The 23,844-nt window shown below is 33.4% G+C and overlaps 1 protein-coding gene across 3 annotated transcripts in view; it reads left to right on the forward strand.

The window, feature by feature from the left end:
* OXR1 (oxidation resistance 1) overlaps positions 1–23,844 on the forward strand; it is a 446,899-nt gene that overhangs the window by 363,071 nt on the left and 59,984 nt on the right. For all 3 annotated transcript variants that reach the window (XM_059995055.2, XM_059995052.1, XM_059995056.1), the window contains 4 exons: positions 2,807–2,889; positions 7,778–7,885; positions 9,526–9,639; positions 17,564–17,716. In XM_059995055.2, coding sequence (XP_059851038.1) covers positions 2,807–2,889; positions 7,778–7,885; positions 9,526–9,639; positions 17,564–17,716 — 458 coding nt within the window. The remainder of the gene's footprint in view (positions 1–2,806; positions 2,890–7,777; positions 7,886–9,525; positions 9,640–17,563; positions 17,717–23,844) is intronic.

The following is a 23,844-nucleotide window of genomic DNA, read 5'->3' on the forward strand; positions in this document are numbered from 1 at the left end:
AATGTGGATTCTTCCAATCCAAGAACATGGTATATCTCTTCATCTGTTTGTATCATCTTTAATTTCTTTCATCAGTGTCTTAAAGTTTTCTGCATACAGGTCTTTTATCTCTTTAGGTAGGTTTATTCCTAGGTATTTTATTCTTTTTGTTGCAGTGGTAAGTGGGAGTGTTTCCTTAATTTCTGTTTCAGATTTTTCATCATTAGTGTATAGGAATGCAAGAGATTTCTGTGCATTCATTTTGAATCCTGCTCCTTTAGCAAATTCATTGATTAGCTCTAGAGTTTTCCAGTAGAGTCTTTAGGATTCTTTATGTATAGTGTCATGTCATCTGCAAACAGTGACAGCTTTACATCTTCTTTTCCAAGTTGGATTCCTTTTATTTCTTTTTCTTCTCTGATTGCTGTGGCTAAAACCTCCAAAACTGTATTGAATAAGAGTGGTGAGAGTGGGCAACCTTGTCTTGTTCCTGATCTTAGTGAAAATGATTTCAGTTTTTCAGCATTGAGAATGATGTTGGCTGTGGGTTTATCATATATGGCCTTTATTATGTTGAGGTAAGCTCCCTCTATGCCTACTTTCTGGAGGGTTTTTATTATAAATGGGTGTTGAATTTTGTCAGAAGTTTTTTCTGCATCTGTTGAGATGGTCATATGGTTTTTATCCTTCAATTTGTTAATATGGTGTATTACATTGATTGAATTGCGTATACTGAGGAATCCTTGCATTCCTGTGATAAACCCCACTTGATCATGGTGTATGATCCTTTAAATGTGCTGTTGGATTCTGTTTCCTAGTATTTTGTTGAGGATTTTTGCATCGATGTTCATCAGTGATAATTGGCCTGTAGTTTTCTTTTTTTGTGACATCTTTGTCTGGTTTTTGGTATCAGGGTGATGGTGGCCTCGTAGAATGAGTTTGGGAGTGTTCCTCCCTCTGCTATATTCTGGAAGAGTTTGAGAAGGATAGGTGTTAGCTCTTCTCTAAATGTTTGATAGAACTCACCTGTGAAGCCGTCTGGTTCTGGGCTTTTGTTTGTTGGAAGATTTTTAATCTCATTCTCAACTTCAGTGCTCGTGATTGGTCTGTTTATGTTTTCTATTCCTTCCTGGTTCATTCTTGGAAGGTTATACCTTTCTAAGAATTTGTCCATTTCTTCCAGGTTGTCCATTTTATTGGCATAGAGTTGCTTGTAGTAATCTCTCATAATCCTTTGTGTTTCTGCAGTGTCAGTTGTTACTTCTCCTTTTTCATTTCTAATTCTATTGATTCGAGTCTTCTACCTTTTTTTCTTGATGAGTCTGGCTAAAGGTTTATCAATTTTGTTTATCTTGTCAAAGAACCAGCTTTTAGTTTTATTGATTTTTGCTATTGTTTCCTTCATTTCTTTTTCATTTATTTCTGATCTGATCTTTATAATTTCTTTCCTTCTGCTAACTTTGGAAGGTTTTTGTTCTTCTTTCTCTAATTGCTTTAGGTGTAAGGTTAGGTTGTTTATGTGAGATTTTTCTTGTTTCTTGACATAGGATTGTATTGCTATAGACTTCCCTCTTAGAACTGCTTTTGCTGCATCACATAGATTTTGGGTCATCGTGTTTTCATTGTCATTTGTTCCTAGGTATTTTTTGATTTCCTCTTTGATTTCTTCAGTGACCTCTTGGTTATTAAGTAATGTATTGTATAGCCTCCATGTGTTCGTATTTTTCACAGATTTTTTTCCTGTAATTGGCATCTAGTCTCATAGCGTTGTGGCCGGAAAAGATACTTGATACGATTTCTGTTTTCTTAAATTTACCAAGGCTTGATTTCTGACCTGGGATGTGGTCTGTCCTGGAGAATGTTCCATGAGCCAAAAGTGTATTCTGTTGATTTTGGGTGGAATGTCCTTTATCAGTTAAGTTCCATCTTATTTAATGTATCATTTAAAGCTTGTGCTTCCTTATTTATTTTCATTTTGGATGATGTGTCCTTTGGTGAAAGTGGGGTGTTAAAAGTGCCTTACTATGATTTGTTACTGTCGATTTCCCCTTTAATGGCTGTTAGTATTTGCCTTATGTATTGAGGTGCTCCTATATTGGGTGCATAAATATTTACAATTGTTATATCTTCTTCTTGGATTGATCCCTTGATCATTATGTAATGTCCTTCTTTGTCTCATGTCATAGTCTTTGTTTTAAAGTCTATTTTGTCTGATATGAGAATTGCTACTCCAGCTTTCTTTTGATTTCCATTTGCATGGAATATCTTTTTCCATCCCCTTCACTTTCAGTCTGTAAGTTTGTATATGAAAGAGTATCTTAATCTACTTCATGGTATATGTAAGGAATTCAGTAATTTAATACAAAAGACGACTCTGTCTTTTACTATGATTGTAGAAGTAGAGACACTGTGAAGATTAATGTTACATATTTCAGACTTGGTTTGGTTAATAATAATAATCTTCAAATATAGTTTTATTATAATCAGGTTAGATGTGTTGAAAGATATGGCCCTTAACTTACTTTTTAATACCTTCCTTTCAGCTGACAGTTACTTAGGTTTTGAATTGACTTCCAGTTAGGTTTTGAATTGACTTCCAGTTATTAATAGTGTTTCATACTGGTCAGTTCGTAAAGCAAGCAGGAAGGAAGTACATTTACTTATTTTGATACTCGGTTGTATTTTAGAGTAGAGAATCCTACGTAGAAAGCTGTATTACTGGTGAATCCAGTAGATACCTGCCCAGTGAGCTCTATTTAGCGGTCCTTGACATTACTGTGAAAGGAAAATGAATTTAATAGAGTTTTGCATCATTTTTTTTTTTCAGACACTGGCCAAAAGAAGACCCTAGACAAGAAAGATGGGAGGAGAATGTCTTTTCAGAAACCCAAAGGGACTACTGAATATACTGTAAGTTATTTGTTTTGAAAAAGCTGATATCTCTTTGTGATAGTCTTATTTGAGACATTCTTTGTTTACGCTGTAAATAAGACAGAGGTTCCTAATTGCCTTATTTTAAAAATCTGTACACCACTTTCGATAACTGCTTTACTAATAATAATGATACTTCAGTTCTTAACTGTATTTTAGGATTTTTTTTCCTTAAAGGAAAATTTTATTAAGTGTGATATAACGATAATTATTCTAGCAAATTTAACAAAATGATAATTTACTTGGAGTTAAAGTTCCTGTGGTACAATAATTTTTTATTAGGTTAGACTTTTAAGGAAATATTTACGTTTTTAGAAATGTGATCTTCATTATATTCCCAGCAGTGCTAACGGTAATGAAAATGGCAGATAGAATACGGAAAAAACAAGTTGCTATTAATTTTCCAGAATAACCTCTCACATTAGATTATTTACACTGATTTATGGCTAAGTTTCTATGTTCTTGAAATGACCCTCAAATTTCCTTGCAGTCAGCTTTTCATATTTCTGGTTACTATGGAAAACTGAAGTGAGAAATGTACTTTAGTCTGTGATATGCTGCTTCTTTGATTGAATGTAAATGTTGTTAGATAATTTTAACATGTTAAAAATCTGTTATTTTAACTGAGCTTAATTTTGTGTTATTTTGTGTTTTTCTAATATGTTACTGTAACTGTATTAAGAAGAAAATAGCAAGTTGAAACAATTTATACATTTGTGTCATCATGAAATCTTCCAATCTTGGTTTGAGTCTTGATTATTTTTCATAAATTCTAAAAATTGAACCAATTATCAAAACCTTGAGTTATACTTTATTTTCATATACTGTATAATTGACAATTTGAGATTTTAAGTATTTTAAAAAGGTTTGAAACCAGATAATTTAAGGTAGAATTATATTTACTACTATCAAAAGAATCTCCTCTTAAGCATATTATAAACTCGAGTGTGCTTGTACCTTCTCTGCATGATTGAGAAATTGAGAATATAAATTCAGACAGTAAAATATTGAGTAATGTAGTTTGATGTATTCATTAGTGTTTATTAAGACTTAAGACTGTAGGCGTAAGGCATAAGATGTTATCTACATATGTAATCCTGTGGTTTTGAAGAACTACAAAAGTTTAGTTGGTTTTGAATTCAGGAGTTTACCAATTTTTTTCTTGTAATTCAATAAAACTTGTGTTATCGGTAGCAAATTTAAATTAAGAACCATTATTTTGGGCAAAGGTTAATTGAAACTTGGCCATTTGTATCCTTGGGTTCTGCATCAATGGATTCAACCAACCATGGATAGAAATATTTGGGGAAAAAAAATTCCAGAAAGTTCCAAAAAGCAAAACTTGAATTTCCCTTACTGGCCACTATTTACATACATTGTATTAGGTATTATAAGTAATCTAGAGATGATTTAATGTATATGGAGGATGTGTGTAGGTTATATGCAAATAACTATGCCATTTTATATAAGGGACTTAAGCACCCATGGATTTTGATATCTGCGGGGATCCTGGAACAAATCCCCTGGGATACTGAGGAATTACTGTATATTTTTTCTTATGTTATAAATGACCTTTGGGAAATAATCAGTTACTGATAAGAAAAGTTATAAAACATCCTCTAGGAGATCTTTGTTTTCATTTTTTATCCCTTTGTTTATTCCCGATGCCATATCCTAAAGATAGAAACACATGTGTTTCTAAAACTAAGATATTACTGTCTTCTATTCTTACTATAATTTGTAAAATCTTCATATAATATCTTTATATAAGGTACATAACATGATTTTTGTATTTGGGAAAAATATATTTTTCTATATTTCTTTTGAAATCTTTCAATATTACAGTGTACTCTCAACATTTACTTATTCTAATATATTTATGGTTTAGCTTAAATGTATTTTCGGACCACCTAAATATAGTATAAATTAGTCATTGTACCTTAGGAAGCTTTATAGTTAGAATCATACATAAAAAAAAATCATACATATGTATTACGTATGTGTTTATATATGCACATACATGCACAGTTTTTAACTATAAAATTACTTTCAGTAGGATCAACAAGTAGACCTTGAAAATGCCATACATAACCATTTTCTTCCTAGTTAATTTAATATCCCTGTACCATTCTATCGAAAGCCTTGTCTAAGGTCACTAATGATTTTCTAATTATCAAACCTGGTGGCTTTTTCTTTGTTGTTGCATACCACTCACTGTTCCTTCTTTCTTGTTTTACTTTCCTTCTCAATGTTCTTTAATGTATCTTTCAGTGAGGATCTGTGAATGGATAATCAGGCAGTGTCTGAAAAGTCTTCATTGCACCCTCATTCCTGGTAGTTGAGCTGCCTATAGATTATTAGGTTAACAGTTATTTTCTGTCAGCACTTTTTTTTTTTTTTTCCCCCGGATGCGCAGGCTCAGCGGCCATGGCTCACAGGCCCAGCCGCTCGGCGGCATGTGGGATCTTCCCGGACCGGGGCACGAACCCGTGTCCCATGCATCGGCAGGCGGACTCTCAACCACTGAGCCACCAGGGAAGCCCTCTGTCAGCACTTTGAATGTAGTTATCTATTATCTTATGCCCTTCTGTTGCCTTTTTATTTTTGTTCATTTCTAGGCAGTCTTCTTTTTTTAGATTGTTTTTTGAAGTTTACTTCTTGTCCTTACAGTTCTATAGTGCCACTGTGATAAGTCTAGATTCAGACAAATTTTTATCTTATTGTGTTTCTTCACTCTAAGGAATCATGCCATTCATAAATTCTGGAAAATTATCAACCATTATTTCTTTGATTATATACTCTCCTTTCTCAATTTATTCTTGAAACTAATTGTACTACATTTTGCTATCATTATGCTTCATTGCCCTGTTCTTGCTAACATTTTGACTGTATCTTACACCTCTTTCACTGGTTGTTCTGCTCTTGTTGATTCCAAATGTGAGTGGTTCCTTGTATCTTTTCACTTTCCCATTTACATTCTGCAACTTGGAGAACTTAAGAACTTTACTATATGAAGTAAGACCCAAACTTTTTTCTATTTCTGCCTTTCTAGATGCTTACATTTCCTGTCACCACTTCATATTTAACAAATTATAGCAAACCTTTCACCAATTTTTTTCTTCATTCTTGCCTAATGCTTTATTTTCTTGTTTCCATTTTCCTTCAATCTGTTGTTCATCCAGGTTGGAATTTTTGGATTTAGCATCAGTTGATCATTAATGTTTGCACCTCTGACGTAATACAACTACTGCTCTATTACAACTTCATTCAATCCATTCCTGTTTTCTCTTGAGTCTTATCTGAAAATCTTATACCTTTATCTCTTTCTTTATATTTGTATGACCTTAAGGATGATCTCCTGCTGTAGTATTACATTGGTTTTTCTGCATCCATTCTCTTGTGTCATTAATCATAGACCTGTAGCCATTAATCTAAGATGCCACTCGGCCATGTAACTTCCTTGCTTCATATTGGTGTTTTTATTACTTTCATTACCACAACTGATAGGATCATTGTGAAGATGAAATGTGTGTTAATTAATAAGAACTTTGTAAACTTCCAGATGTTTCTGCAAAGTAAAATTGGTTTATAGAGAGCTTTTACATACATTATCTCAATAAGGTAGGTGACACACCATCTCATTTCATAGATGAGAAAGTTTGCGTGGAAGAAGAGAGCAGGGCTAGATTATTAGTCTGTGTCTTTGGCATCAATTTGGTTTTACAAAACCATTAAAGAAAAAATATATATTTATTGTTGTTTTTTTTTTTTTTTACCCCCACATACATATCTACTTTTCCTGATTTTCGAAGTCTTTTACAGTCTAATTCAAAATGCCTAATTCAGTCTCATCCTTTTTTTGAGATTTGGCTCTACTTACCTTCCTAAAATCCTAAATTCATGAGTGTACCCTGGATGGTTTAGGAGGAAGAGATAGTATCCCACAAATGTGTTTTGTTCTTTTCTGTCTCCTAATATGTCAGTTCTATTCTCTTCATTTTGAATGTTCTTCCCTACTCTCTACTTCTCAAATTCCTACCCGTTCTTCAAGATAGCTTTAAATCTTTTCCATAAAGTCTTTCTTGGACAATTTGGAGCAAATATGTTGCTCTGTCTGCTCAGAGCTTCTTTTGCATTTGTTGTTTCACTTAAATTGCTCTTTATCTTTTATATAACCTTTTTTGTCTTTCTTATTTTCTAACTAGATTGTAAATCCCATATGCACTAAAACCACTTCATTGGACTTCATCATTCTCTACAGAGATGCTTTATGTATAGAGAACTCTAAAGGAATACATTGATCAAATGACTTTCTTTCAGGATAATTGACAATTAATTCCCATGATTTAAGATCTCTATAAATATGATCATTAAAATATACTAATTCAAAAACATATTCCTCAGCTTTGGTTCAAATATATTTTCTAATTTATCTATTTAAATGGAAGATTATGTAAAGATCATTAGAAACAGCACTTTAAGTTTAGTACAGGCATACTTTGCTAAAGTAAAATTAGCTTCTAGAAGTTACATATGTTTTACAAACTATTTATATTGTTTTAAAATCTTTGTAAAATAAAAATCACTTGTTTGTATTTTGAAAATTATATTTTGTATTTTGAAATTGCTTGAAGTAGAGGCCTACATGTAATTGTGATGTATTATGATAAAGCATATACTCTGTATCATAATAGGTTGAGATCAGTTGCTAACAAACACAAAATTTGTCAAGTTATCCTGTCTCTAAAGATGGAAATACCAGTTATTAGTCAAATGTAAAATTGGTCCATAGACATATTAATGATCATTAAACCTCATCGTTTAGTTTTTCTGTTTTAACAAATTATTTTTTTTTTCTCTTAAACAGGTTGAATCAAGGGATTCTTTGAATAGTATAGCCCTGAAATTTGATACAACGCCCAACGAACTTGTTCAGCTAAATAAGTTATTCTCCCGAGCAGTTGTTACTGGACAGGTATCTTTTTTTTAATGCATTGATGGTTAGAAGCATCAGTTTTAAGACAGAAAGTATCCATTGCAATACAGTTAATTTAAGAAGAGTAATTTTATGCACACTTTGAACAAATCACATTGGTTCTAGAAGAGAAAATTAAATGTCACTTATATCCATGTGAATTTTTCTTAATACATATTGAAAATAACTGTTGTCTTTTCAAATATAGTTTTAAAGAGCTTTAAAAAATATTCAAAGCAGTACATGTACCTGATAAAAAATTCAAACTTTTTTAAAGGTAGTTTATCTCAGACTTACAGTTTCCTTTTCCAGAAGCAACCACAGTTACCAATATGTATCCCCTTCCAAAAATATTCTAGCCTTTCTTTCTTCTTTAAAAAAAATAAATAACTTTGATTCTGGAAAAATGTTCTGTTGAAGCATAACTCAATCTCAGACTTTTTCATGTATGTAAAGTATTGCACTCTATTAATATATAGGCATGCCTTGGAAATATTGTGGATTTGGTTCCAGACCACTGCAGTAAAGCAGATATCACAATAAAGCGAGTCATAGAATTATTTGGTTTCCTAGTGTGTATAAAAGTTATATTTACACTACACTGTAGTCTGCTAAGTGTGCAATAGCATTATGTCTAAAAAAAGTACATACCTTGGGTTTCCCTGGTGGCGCAGCGGTTGAGAGTCCGCCTGCTGATGCAGGGGACACGGGTTCGTGCCCCGGTCCAGGAGGATCCCACATGCCACGGAGCGGCTGGGCCCGTGAGCCATGGCCCCTGAGCCTGCGCGTCCGGAGCCTGTGGTCCGCAATGGAAGAGGCCACAACAGTGAGAGGCCCACGTACCGCAAAAAAAAAAAAAAAAAAAAAAGTATATACCTTAATTTAAAAGTACTTTATTGCTAAAAAATGGTAACCATCATCTGAGCTTTCAGAGAGTCATAATCTTTTTGCAGCAGTCACTGATCACAGATCACCATAACAAATATAATAATAATGAAAAGTTTGAAATATTGGAAGAATCACCAAAATGTAACCCAGAGACAGGAAGTGAGCAAATGCAGTTGAAAAATGGCACTGATAGACTTGCTTGACACAGGGTTGCCACAATCTTTCAGTTTGTAAAATACGCAATATCTGCGAAGTCCAATAAGGTGACACAGTAGAACGAGGTGTGCCTGTATTATGGTTTAACCAAGCACAGTAGGCTTTAGACTTTCTAATTTTTGGTATGTAAACGTTGCTCTAGGAAACATTCTTGTTTGTTTCTCTTTTTCTTTATATGCATGTATATCTATAAAGTCAAGTCCTAGAAGTAAAATGGCTCAGTTAAAGGATATGTGCATTTTAAGCTTTGCTGGCTGTTGACAAATTGTCCTTTAAGGGGAACACCCATAATTTTTAAGAATTACTGTTTCCCCTCACTGTTGCCCACAGTTTGTGTTATCAAACTTATCTAAATTAAATATCTTTTTTGAAATTTTGTTACAGTTATTTCGGTAATAAACATTCTTTTAATCTGAAGGTTTTAATTTTTAAAATTTATTTCTGAAGGTCATTGCTAATGGTGCTCGCTTAGAGAATACCATCTGATTATTAATATTTTAGTTTGACTAAATCTTTATGTGAATATTTTCTTCCAGGTTTTATATGTTCCTGATCCTGAATATGTCTCCAGTGTTGAGAGCTCCCCATCTCTAAGCCCCATAAGTCCTTTGTCACCAACATCATCCGAGGCTGAACTTGATAAGACCACTGTAAGTTTCCCTTCTTTTCAAAGCTATCAAGAAATGTCACTGTATTTGTATATATCACCATTTTTTTAATCCTACTTTGCCTATGGCTTGAACGAAATTTTACCTTTTTAGGTTGTTAATTAAATTTGTGAATCCCGGTTTTTAAAGTGAAACATTCTTATTAAATCAGACAGTTTAAATTGATTATTGTTGGTGGTAGTAGTAATCCAAAGATATTCATCAGCCGTTTTATGAATATCATATAATAATTTAACTAAGAAAGGAATTTTACTTAACAAACATGAGTATATCATGATAGGAAGTCCATGTCCAATTTGATTTTTTTTTTTTTTTTTTGCGGTACGTGGGCCTCTCACTGTTGTGGGGCTCCGGACGCGCAGGCTCAGCGGCCATGGCTCATGGGCCCAGCCGCTCCACGGCATGTGGGATCTTCCCGGACCGGGGCACGAACCCGTGTCCCCTGCATCGGCAGGCAGACTCTCGACCACTGTGCCACGAGGGAAGCCCCCAATTTGATTTTTATTTGAGTTTCTGTGAATGTTTATATAATACTTAAAACTCTTGAGTTCATTATTGGCACACTTTAAAAAAATAATTTATGGGGACTTCCCTGGCAATCCAGTGGTTAAGACTACGCACTTCCACTGCAGGGGGCGTGGGTTCGATCCCTGGTTGGGGAACTAAGATCCCACATGCTGCACAGCACTGCCAAAGAAAAAAAAAATTATTATCTTAGTTGTTCTTCAGAATATTAATTTGGAGTAACTAATAGTATATTAATTTATCTAGCATTTTAAAGGAATAGATGTTCTATATGTTACATTTTACAAATGAATTCCAAGGAAAAAACTTTAATAATTTTGATTAAAATTCCTCCAACAGGAATTATGTTTTTTGTGCCTTTCCTGTGTAAATGAATACTAATCATAATTTCCCATTTTCATAATGACCCAATGATTATGTTTACATGTAAAAGGTTATTTCTCCATTAACTGGCTAGACTCCTGTGAGAGATTCTTCTGTGTTGCTATGCTGATTTTAGGAGACATCCTTTTCTCTGCCCCAATTTGCACTCAAAGTTTAGGATACCAAATGGCACACTGGTAACAAAACACAAATTATTAATGTTAATTTGCCTATAAATTATTAGGAATTATTAGTTTCTAAGCTGTAGTATTAGACTAGTTCCACTTCTCTCATGGAGTAAAGGACATGATATTATTAATAAGTATTTGTCTCCTTGCCTAGGGACTTTTTTCTGTGTGTTTGTGGTGAGAGAGAGAGAGGGAGGGAGGGAGAAAGGGGGTCTTTTTCAAATGTTTTATTTGCTGGCTATCTTGTAAAAATGACAACTACTTTAGAATACAGCTACATGAAAGGAATGTATTACATTTATTCTCATCATTGACGAAAATGGAAGTCAGTTTCTAATGATACTGGACCAAACAGTTACTGGACCTTTTTGAACATGGCCATGCCATTGTCCCATGGGACTTAACAGATATATTCATAAGGGGCAGTGACAAAGGAGAGCAGTGTAGCCTTCAGTTAATTTAGCTTGTGTTCCATACCCTAAAGCAAAATTGTGAAAAGCTAGACTACTTACCTGAATTAGGATTCCAGCGCGGATAGTCTGAGTCCAGAGCCCATGGTTTTTTACTAGCACTTTATAGCTGGAAATTGATAGCTCAGAAACTACTATCGATCAGTAAATAATTGGACCCAACCCAAAAAGATAAGTAATATTCAATCATTGTGAGTGTAGTAAAACCTGTCACTTTTGCACTATCATTTTGTAAAATTTTTTTAATCTAACATTCTTTTGTAAATATAAAAACCTCTTTTGTTTATCTCCTTTGATTTCTCCTCTCTGCATCTTAAATTTATTTATTATGCTAATGCCATTTTCGGCTAGAACTACTAGTGTGATATATTTAGGATGGAATTCAGAGGAAAAAGAATTTTAAATAAATAATATGGAAAAGTGAAATGGTTTTAAATAGTTTTTAATTTCAGCTTATGTTACTATACTCCACTGAAAGATGGGCTAGCAGATAGTTGTATTCTCTTTAATATAAAACACTCTTTAGTATACTCTAATAAATCTAAAAGATAATAAGAAAAGTAGAGTACTTACAATGTGGTAAGAAAATATAATTTTGAAATTATATTTCATGGTAGTAAGAAAATATAATTTTGAAAAAAATACTACTAAGAGATTCTATGGAAGGCCTAGAAGGTCTTACAGGAGAAAATATATAAAGCATTAATAGAGTTTAGGCACATTAAAAGCTTCTTTTTAAGCATAGGCAATTATTCTGCCAGTTACTATTAACATTTAAAAAGTACTTACTATGCATTTATTAATGAGGAAACTAAGGCATAGAGAGAATGAGTAATGTACACAAGGTCACATACTTGATGAGTGGTAGAGCTGAGATTTAAACCCTGACAGTCTACATCCAGGTTTTGTGTTATATTCTTAACCACTTTTTGAACTAATTGATGAAAGGGTAAGGATTAGCAGTACAGATTCTCTGTGACTGAGACATACAATCTAAAACTAAAATATATGTGTCCTAAATTGTAGAAACTAGAAAGTTTGTAGTAAAGAGCTATGTGGAAGTAATGTAGCAAATTTTTGCTTACCAAAGCAAAAATAAAAGTAAAGCAGATAATCGGAAGTATTGCTTAAAATGATTAAAAGGTGAACAAAAGCATTGCTTTTTTTCCCTCAATATTTAAGATTATCTGGACTTTTAAATATGTTGTTCTTCTGTTTATGTAACTTAAAAAATTATTATTTGCCTGTATTAATTTCCTGGGATTGCTGTAACAAAGGATTACAGAATGGGTGGTCTAAATCAGAAACTTACCTCACAGTTCTGGAGGCTAGATGTGTGGAATCAAGATGTTGGCAAGCACCTTGTGGGGGAGGATCTTTCCTTGCCTCTTCTAGCATCGGGTGTTGGCCCACAATCCTTGTCATTCCTTGTCTTGTTGGACAGATTACTCCAGTTTCTGCCTTTGTAGTCACATGGCTGTCTTCTCCTTGTGTGTTTGTGTCTTCACATAGTGGTCTCCTCTTCAGATAAGGAAACCAATTAAATTGGATTAAGGGTCCACTCTACTCCTCCTGTGTGACTTCAGCTTAACTCACTTCATCTGTGAAAAGCTGATTTCCAAATAAGGTTGCATTCTGAGGTAGGGGGTTAGGACTTCAGCATATCTTCTTGGGTGACACAGTGAAGTGTCATAATGTTGCCTTTTATAAAATTTCAAGAGAACCACATTGTTTAGTCAGGGAACTTTAGAAGGTTTTCTAACTCTAGTCAAATAAGATTTTTTTAAAAAAGACATTCAGTGACTATTCTCTTTACATATAGATGAGAAAATGTATAAAAGAGTGATGTTAATTTCTTACAGGGTTTTGGGGATCTTGAGAATATTTGTGAAATCTAATAAAATAAACCTCCCTCTATTTTAATTATACTAATCACATAATTCATTGACATCCTGAACTTATATACCTGAAAACAGACATTAAAGTAATAGCACACATGCAAGAAGTTAAAAAAATTTTAGTTAGAAATATCAATATAGTTTGAAGAGATTAAATATAACATAGGCTTCAAAAATTGTTCTCACATATGCCATCCTTAAACTAGTCACAAGCATTCCTCTCCCCTCTTTCCCTTCTTCCTTACTTCCACCTCCTTCCTCTCTCTCTCTGTGTATAATATTATATGTTTAAACTTAAAATAAATTTAAAATCACTAAAATATATAATATATAAAATATATTTTATCTGATATATAATATATAAATTATGATTTTAAATTTCATGCTTTTAAACCTAAATTTTCATATGTAAGTATATATACTTTATTATATAATAAACATAAGTTTATATATTACATGTTATATTAAAATAAAGTTAAACAACTATAAATGCCGTATGTATAAATAACACATGAATTATATGTTACCTATATATTGTATAATATAATTTAGCTTTGGTGCTTTTAAACTTAAATACCAACAGTTTATTAGGGAATTATAATTTTTTAATATGTACTTTTTAAATGGTGGTGCTATAATTATACCTTAGTCTTACATTCTTAGAACAAAATTTTATATTTGAAATATGTGAAAACATAAAACGTCATAGTACGACTTTGTATTTATATAGATTTTTAGGAAAGCATTTCTTTATATAGAAGAAATCTCTGTATTTGTAATATCACAAATAAATAGTTAAATTACTGGGTGAGAGTTTTCTTCTAGATTCTGAAAGCAAGCATTGTTCTCATAATTAGAATTTAAAAATTGATCCTTCTTTGCTTTTTGACCTGGTTGCTAAAAAGCTCAGTGCCAGGTCCAAAACTCCAAGTACAACACTTAAAATTGCATTTTATTTTTTCTTCACTCTGATATTTTTATTTGTATTGTATTTTATTCTGTATGTTTGTTTTAAGAGCCTCAAATTCTTAAGTGGAGTTTAAATAAATTCTGAGAGTGATAGTTAAACATAACAATTTATAGGAAGTAAATGGTACCCATCGTATTTATTGGATTGAGTGAAGAAACATAATATTCACTACTTTAAAAATAAACATTTATTTTAGATTATATATTATATATGTTTGTATGAAATAAATATAAATGTTGGTATTTCTGTGCCTGTATGGTTTTTCCTTCTCAAATTTTGTATGCCTTACCTACATGTTACCAGAGAACATTTCTACATATTTTCAATCACTAAAGAACAAAAACTCCATAAAGCCAAGGCAACATGGGAAAAGGAGAGTTTGGAGTTGCTAATTAGCTTATGGTAATGATTTATAATAATACTCTACAAATTATATAATATTTAATCATACTGTACAAAAAAGATGACCATAAGTCAACTTTTTTGGGTCACTTGCCATAGCATTGCTTTCCTTTTGCACATTTGAACAATTGAGGTGACAATTGAGGCTTGATAAATAAATGTTTATAATCCTGTATTTTTAAGGACCTTTCCATCCCTAGTGGCTAAAACAAAATTGCACAAAGAAGCTTCAGAAAGCACTCAAGTAAGCTTATTCAAATCACCTTATTAAGAAACAGAATCTGTAAATTCACAGAGATACGGAGATACTGATACTTTGGATCATGTACATGTATGTAAGTTAAAATGAGGTCTGATTATGATTTCTCTAAACAACTTTGATCTCTTTTAAAGAAATACTCTTTTATGCTATACTTTGAGCATTCGTTAAGCTAATCTCATGTATTCTTTTTAATAGGATTACTTTGACAAGTTGGGATTGCTATTGATACTGAGTTGTAGAATTTGAGGCTTTGAAGGAACCTCAGAGATCTTGTTCTATGAGGTATATGTTTAAGGAAAATATTTGACAATGTACCCTGATACAGTTTCTGTGAATAATATGGTTATTTAGTAGATACTGTTGTCACCTGATTTGGGAGTAACTGAACAGTCATAGACAAAATTTGTGTATTGCTTTGTGCCAGTTTGCAGGGGGCCCTGTGATAGCTCTGTATTGGCTTTATTTTTCCCCTCTGCACACAATCTTTTAGAAGAATGTTTGAAATGGAAAGCATATAGTAGTGCAGTTAAGCTCACTAGTTCATGTGTTGGCAACATGGGTTTTCATCTCAGCTTCATCTTACTCATTGGGCAAGTTACTGAATTTGGACAAGCATACGTTTCCTTAAAAATTAAGGTAATAGTATATACCTTATGAGTGATTTGAAAGTGAAATGGTCTTTATAATATACTTAAATATAAAGGTATTCATAAATATCAATTAATATTATTAATGTCCCTTATTTAATTATCTGTGCTAAATGAATTTATATATGATATAAAACTCTTAGATACAGTAACTACCAGAGACAACAGGATGAATGTAAAGTTATTAGTTTGTATCACAAAATGAAAAGATTGATAATAATGCTATAACAGTATCATGCAGCTGTTAAAATATAATTCCATTTTAGGTTTTTTAAAAATATAATTATATCAGATGTAGCTGTTTTGCAGTGTTCTGAACTGGTCTACCTTCAAAAAATGTCTGTTGAGTATCTGCCCAAGTGCTTGGGATTCAGCCCTATATTTTAGGAAGGGTATATGAAATTTAGAAAGGAAGTCTACAAAGTCTGTCCTATATAGGACAGAATTTAAGGAATTAGATGCATTTATTAGAGTAGAAAAAGTCATGTTAAAATTTGATAGTTCTTTTCAAGTATCTCAAAGTCTGTGAGACTGAAGAGGAAGCAGTCTTGTTTATTATTTCAAAAGGGCAAATAATAACTATTAGGTATTAATTACAGAGTGGCAGATTTTAGTTCAAAGCTCTGAAGAACCTTGCTACTATGAAAACTATTATATAAGGAATTGTGCATTTACTTATAAGGTATGAAATGCCTCTGTGGAGGTATTTAAAACAAAGATTAAAAGGCATCTGTCTAACCTTCCTACATTTGTACAGAATAGTGAACTTTGGGAAAACTATGAGTTCTGTGAACTTGGATAGAAAAAATTTTAAGTGAAATCTAGCATTTTTAAAGATTAAGAATATAAGCAGCAAACTATAGAAAAGCACCAGGGATACCTGTGACTTTGTCTCCAATAGAACTCACATATTTTCAGTTCTTTTTTTTTTTTTTTTTTTAATGGTACGCGAGCCTCTCACTGTTGTGGCCCCTTCCGCTGTGGAGCACAGGCTCCAGACGCGCAGGCTCAGCGTCCATGGCTCACGGGCCCAGCCGCTCTGCGGCATGTGGGATCTTCCCAGACCGGGGCACGAACCTGTGTCCCCTGCATCGGCAGGCGGACTCTCAACCACTGCGCCACCAGGGAAGCCCTAGAACTCACATATTTTCAAATCCATTTAGAGTTGTTGTAGATATCACAGAATGTTGTTTATGGCCATGTACTTCAAAATTATCGTTATGAGTCATCACTAGATCTTGTTATTTAATGTATTAATAAAGAAGCGTATATATCTATAAATAAAAATATCTGATTAAAAAGTGTTTTGATAATTGTTTTGATATAATTGTTTTTCTTTGTAATTCTATATTTTGAGTATTAAAAAAAAACATTCTGAAAAGGAGGTCTATAGGCTTCACTGTGGGAATGGTCCATGGCATCAAAAAAGTTAAAAACCTATGATCTAACTAATTAATACTTTGTAAAATGGTACTGATAAATTCTTTATAGCTTGAGATTTTAACAGGCTCTTCAATGAATGGATTCTGCTGAATTCCTAGGTTTCACAGACAAGCACTCACCTTTTCTCTGCTCCCAGCACCTGAGGGATATATTAAATGATCAGGACCAGTGATTTGATTCAGGAGCAACTGAATGTGTATGTGTGTGTATACACACACACACACACACACACACACACACACACACAAACACATATGTATTATAACCAGTATATATATATTCCCATTAAAAAAATAATTGAAAAATGTAAGTTTAAGCTGTATTAGGATCTTTACCAAATGTAAAAGAAGTGACATTCTTTCCCATATTTTTTTTTTTTTTTTTGCGGTACGCGGGCCTCTCGCTGTTGTGGCCTCTCCCGTTGCGGAGCACAGGCTCCGGACGCGCAGGCTCAGCGGCCATGGCTCACGGGCCCAGCCACTCCGCGGCATGTGGGATCCTCCCGGACCGGGGCACGAACCCGTGTCCCCTGCATCGGCAGGCGGACTCTCAACCACTGCGCCACCAGGGAAGCCATCTTTCCCATATTTTTTTACATAAAAACGTTTTGAGCTGTTCTACAGAATGTGATGAGAAGGAAGAACACTTACTGGGGAGAGCTATGCATTTGCATTTAACCATGTGCTTAGTTTTATTTAGTTCTCTGAAGTGTCTTTATCTTTTTTTTTTTTTTTAAAGAATCCTGATGTAGTCCACCCGAAAGAAGAAACTCTCTCATCTGCTTTTACTGGTATTCGACCTGCACGAGTTGTATCTTCAACTTCTGAGGAGGAAGAAGCATTTACTGAGAAATTTCTTAAAATTAATTGCAGATATATTACCAGTGGCAAGGTAATGGATAAAACTTTAGAAAAAACTTTTAATCATTTTTTATTACTAAAATATGACAGTTTTGCATTTACATTTTTAGTCATCAGCATCAGCACATGATGATCAATTTAAAATAATCTTGTGAAATAGGCAGTCCTATTCCTTCTTCACAGGAAAAAAAAAAAAAAAACTTTCAGAAAAGGTTAATGAGTCCAGGGTTTCTCTGTCCTGGCTAGAATTCAAACCCAGTTTGAATCTGTGTTTTATCTACCACAGGTTGCTGCTTTTCTAAAACAGAGAACTTCTAGTCTGCAGAGGGAATTATAGTAAAGTACAGTAGTCAAAATAAACTCCCGGTGTTGCTAAGAAAGTAATTATAGTATGATACCCACTTGAGAAGTCACACGTGGGAACCATTTCTTTATAGTCGTAATTCATAAATTATGGGTATTTGAAATAGGTGTTTAGTGCTATAAATTTCCCTCTATGTACTGTTTTAACTGAATCCACAGTCTTGATATGTTGTATTTTCATTTTCTTTCAGTTCATAATACTTTCTCTTCATTTCTTTTTTGGCCCATGGAACATTTAGAAGTTTCTTAGTTTCCAAATATTTGGTATTTTTCAAGATATCTTTCTGTTACTGATTTCTAATGTTTTTCCATGTGGTTAGAGAACATACTACTATTTGTAGGCTTAACGTTTAATGGTGCAGAATGTATTATATCTTGATACGTGTTACATGTGCACTTGGAAAGAATGTGTATTCTGCTGTTGTTGGGAGAAATAGTTTATAAATGTCAATTAAATCAAGTTGAGTGTTACTATTGATCTTCTGTCTTTTTGTTCTATCAATTATTGACAGAAGGATGTTGAAATACCTCTATAATTGTGGATTTGTCTATTTCCCCTTCTAGTTCTATCAGTTTTTTTGTGTGTATTTTGAAACTCTGTGGTTAGGTATAAAAATGTTTTGGATTCTTATATTGTCTTGATGAATGGACTTGTTTAATTATGAAAGACTATTCTTGGTAAAACTCTTTGCTATGAAGTCTGCTTTGATGGATACAAATGTAGTCACTTAGCTTCTGTTCAGTTAGTGTTAACTTGATTTATCTCTTCCATTTTTTTACTTTGAGACTGTGTCTTACACTTAAAGTGGGTTTCCACAGTTTACATCAGAACTCACTCTTTGTGTCATACACTCTATGGGTTTTGAGAAATGTATGATGACATGTATCCACTATTACAGTATCATGCAAAATAGTTTCATTGTCTCCCAAATCCTCTGTGCTCTGTCTGTTCATCCATCCCTTCCTCTGGACCCCTGGAAACTACTGATCTTTTTTCTGTCTCCATAGTTTTGCCTTTTACAGAGTGTCATGCAGTTAGAATCATAAAGTATGATTGAATGATTTCAGAGTGGTTTCTTTCACTTAGCAGTATGCATTTAAGAGCCTTCCATATCTTTCATGGCTTGACAGCTCATTTGTTTTTATCGCTGTGGATGTACAGTACAACAGTTTATCCATTCACCTACTGAAGGGCATCTTGGTTGCTTCCAAGTTTGGACACTTATGAAGATAGCTGCTATAAACAATATGCAGGTTTTGTATACGTTTTTATTTCCTTTGGTTGAATACTAAGACATGTGATTGTTAGATCGTGTGGTAAGACTGTGTTTAGCTCTGTAGGAAACTACCAAACTGCCTTCCAAAAGTGGCTGTGTTATTTTCCATTCCTGCCAGCAGTCACTGAGAGTTGCTGTTTCTCCACATCCTCACCAGCATTCACCATGGTCAGTGTTTTAGATTTTAATTATGCTTATTGGTCTTTAGTGGTAACTCATTTAATTTACATTTCCCTAATGACTTATGATACTGAGCATCTTTTCATTTGCTTATTTGCTATTCATATAGCTTTGGTATTTTCTTTACTTTTTAAAGATATTTTCACTGGGCATAGAATTTTAGGTTGACAGGGTTTTCTTTTCCTTTCAGAACTTTAAAGATGTTTCTTTCAAATCTCTACTGTTTTCTGGCTTGCACTGTTTCTGAAGAGAAGTCTTCTATTTTGTATTTGGTGTGCTGTATAAAATATATATTTGTCTTTGCATTTAAGATGATGTCTTTATCACTGATTTTGAGCAAGTTGATTTTTTTTTAATTTTATTGTTATTATTTTTTTACATATATATTCTTTTTTAAATTCTTTTCCCATTTAGGTTATTACAGAATATTGAGCAGAGTTCCCTGTGGCATACAATGTTGGTTATCTATTTTAAATATAGTACAGATCACTTCCAAACTCCCAGTCTATCCCTCCCTCCCCACCTTTCCCCCCTGGTAACCATAAGTTTGTTCTCTGTGTCTGTGAGTCTGTTCTGTTTTGTAAATAAGTTCATTTGTATCTTTTTTTTTTTTTAGATTCCGCATACAAGCAATATATATTTGTCTTTCTCTGTCTGACTCACTTCACTTAGTATGATAATATCCTGGTCCATCCATGTTGCTGCAGATGGCATTATTTCATTCTTTTTAATGGCTGAGTAATATTCCATTGTATATATGTACCACATCTTCTTTATCCATTCATCTGTTGATGCACATTTAGGTTGCTTCCATGTCTTGGCTGTTGTAAACAGTGCTGCAGTGATCATTGGAGTGCTGCATGTATCTTTTCAAACCATGTTTTTCTCCAGATATATGCCCAGTAGTGGGATTGCTGGATCATATAGTAGTTCTGTTTTTACTTTTTTAAGGAACCTCCATACTGTTCTCCATAGTGCCAATTTACATTCCCACCAACAGTGTAGGAGGGTTCCCTTTTCTCCATACCCTCTCCAGCATTTACTGTTTGTAGATTTTTTTGATGATGGCCATTCTGACTGGTGTGAGGAGATATCTCACTGTAGTTTTGATTTGCATTTCTCTAATAATTAGCAATGTTGAGCATCTTTTCACGTGCCTTTGGCCATCTCTATGGCTTCTTTGGAGAAATGTCTGTTTAGGTCTTCTGCCCATTTTTTGATTGGGTGGTTTGTTTTTTTGATATTGTTGAGCAGTTTAATTATGATGTGCCTTGGTGTGTGTTTCATATTTGTTTTCCTTGGGGTTCGTTCAGCTTCTTGGATCTGTAGGTTTATAGTTTTCATCAAATTTGAAAAAATTTTGGCCATATTTCTTCAAATGTTTTTTCTCCCCCATTCTCTCCTCTTCTTTGGAAACTCCAGTTATGCATATTTTAGGTTGCTTGATGATGTGCTTCATAGCTTACTGATACTCTGCTCTTTTTTTTCCTCTCTCTCCATTTTGGACAATTTCAATTGCTGTATCTTGAAGTTCAGTAATTAATTTTTCTGCCAAATCTAATCTGGTATTCTATCCAGTGTATTTTTCACCTCTGAGTTTAAACTGGGTCGCTTATATCTTCCACATCCCTACTTAACACGCAAAATCTTTCTTCTATATTCTTGAATACATGGACTATAGTTAAAATAATTGTTTTAATGTCTTTTTCTACCAATTCTTTTCTCTCTTCCACTTTTGGGTTTGTTTCAGTTCATTGATTTTTGTTATTGCTGTGAGCCATATTTTCCTGTTTGTTTGCATGCCTAGTAATTTTTAATTGGATACCAGATATTATGGATTTTATCTTGTTGGGTGCTGGATATTTTTGTATTCCTATACATATTCTTGCGCATTTTTCTGTGACATCGTTGTTTCTTGGAAACAGCTTCATCCTATCATGGCTTGCTTTTAAGTTTTGTTAGGCATGACCAGAGCAGCTTTTAAGTCTAGCTAGTTTTCCCCTTACTGAGATAATACCCTTCTGAGTATTGAGGTGCTGTAAATTACAAGGGTTTTTGCTCTGGTTGGTGAGAACACAAACTATTTCTGACTCTGTGGACTCTAGGGATTGTTTTCTCAGCTTCTTTTGAGTGCTTTTTTTCTCATCCTTGGATAGCTGCTTTCGCACAGGTGGCAATCAGTCCTCAGCTGGAACCTTGGAAAAGAATCCTCTGTAGATCTCCAAAGCTTTCTCAGTAGGGAGTGTTCTCTCCTTTCCTGTCTCTGTCTGTGGCCAGGAAACTCCACCCAGTGTGCTGGGGCATTTGTAGATCTCATCTTATTTGTTTCCCCTTATTCAGCATTCTAGTATCGGAAAAGAGTTATTTCATGTATTTTATGTGTTTTAGTAGCTTTAGGCAGAATTAGTTCTTGGCTAGAAGCAAAATTTTAGTTGGAAGTATTTGAATAACCATTCTGTTTAAGAATCAAAGAAAAGATAAAGTCATTGGCAGGGTTAGGAATGGCTTGCACTGGTGTTCTTGAAACATAATCTCTTGTAAGAAAGTAAGCAGGAAAAGATGCTTTCTCATACAAGTCATCTTCTTTCTTCTTCTTACAGGTTGATTGTAGTAAAGATTATTTATATAAAATTATGGAAATTTATCAACAATTATTGTAATGGTTAAATTACTGTGGACTTAAGACTGAAAAAAAAATCAGTACAAGCTTTTATTTCTCCTGGAATGAGTTCCCAAATCATAATCTTTTATCTTTTAGTATTTACAGAAATATTGAAATATAAGTGGTAACTTTTCTTTTAGAAATAGACTTTATTTTCTAATAGAAATAATTCCTTCTTGGAAGATTAGTCAAGTAATTGCACATAAGGAATTGGAAGTTACTAATACTAAAGGGAAGTAAGTGCTTAAAGTTTCTGAAGGTCATGTGGATTAAGATATGGTAATTGGAAATCTCTTACTTACAGTATGCTCTTGCTCCTGAAAATATGTCTACATTTATGAAACAGTATTTAAAAAGAATGAAGTGTTAATGGTTTAGTATGAGTTTATGATTTCAGATTTGATCTTGGGCAAGTGAATTTGAGAGGCTACTTTCTAAAGAGATTTTTGTGAATTTTGTGTTGTAATGTTTCTCATGGCCGTCTCTTTTGATTTATGGAGACACCTGACATCTCACAGAATACCTCAAAGAGCTCCAGCTAAAGGCAGAGGGAAAGAAGCTTGAAGAATATATCAGTGCATCCTTCAGTAGTAGCAAATAAGGGTGAATTCCTGGAATATAACACTAGCAGATTGATCATTCCAGTGTTAAGCTATAGGGCTTCAAGCCCCTTGTAATCCAAGTAGTAGAAGTACGGTTTTGAGAGACCTTTCAAATGGTTTCTATAATTACACTACTAAGATTATAGTATTCATGTGTATAGTGAATTAAAGTATTATTATTACACTGGGCCTTTTCTATAATACCTAGTAATCATTGTCTTTAATGAAAATCCTTTAAAGAAAAAGATGTAGTGTTATGCCAGTGAACCAAATATTATATCATCATTTAAAACTAATGCTCAGATGAAATTTATGAAATCAAGAATGACCTGAAGTCTTTCAGAGAACCTGAAGTTTGCTTTCCTTAATCCTTACTGATTGTTTGGTTTCATTTCTCAAATAACTTGCTTGTAGACGTGGTGAGATAGAGGAAGGTATTAAAGATTGGAAATCTTTCAGCTTTTTTACATTGTATATACTCTACTCTTGATTATTTATTTCTTGGATTATCCCTGGCAGTTGTAAATGTCCCTGCAACATATTTTATCATCACTCATTGATTTCCGTTGGCATGTGATCCAGGAATACGTAATATATATGAATCTGTTTAAAATATTGATCAAGGGGTGGGAGGGAAACGCAAAAGGGAGGGGATATGGGGTTATATGTATACATATAGCTGATTCACTTTGTTATACAGCAGAAACTAACACAACATGGTAAAGCAATTATACTCCAATAAAGATATTAAAAAACAATAAAATAAAATATTGATCAAAAGATGATTAGGCTATGGTTTACATAAAGTTCCTCCTTATTTAGGAGGTCTATGGTCTGAACTAAAAGAAATACTAGTCAGAGTTTGAGATTGATTCCCTCTCCTCCACCAAAATGCACACACACACGTATTCTTCTCTCCAGTATTGCATGCAGTTACTGTAAATAATAAGCGTATTTTATAATCTCGAACATTGGCAATAACTTTTTTTCATTTGTGATTGGGTGACCATTTTTAGTAGGATTTATTTTTTTATTTTTTTGTTTCTAAAGTTAGTGTCTGTCATAACTTAAGTTT

This window comes from Delphinus delphis, chromosome 17 (genome assembly GCF_949987515.2).
Source record: "Delphinus delphis chromosome 17, mDelDel1.2, whole genome shotgun sequence".
In the NCBI taxonomy this organism is placed as follows: Eukaryota; Metazoa; Chordata; class Mammalia; order Artiodactyla; family Delphinidae; genus Delphinus; species Delphinus delphis.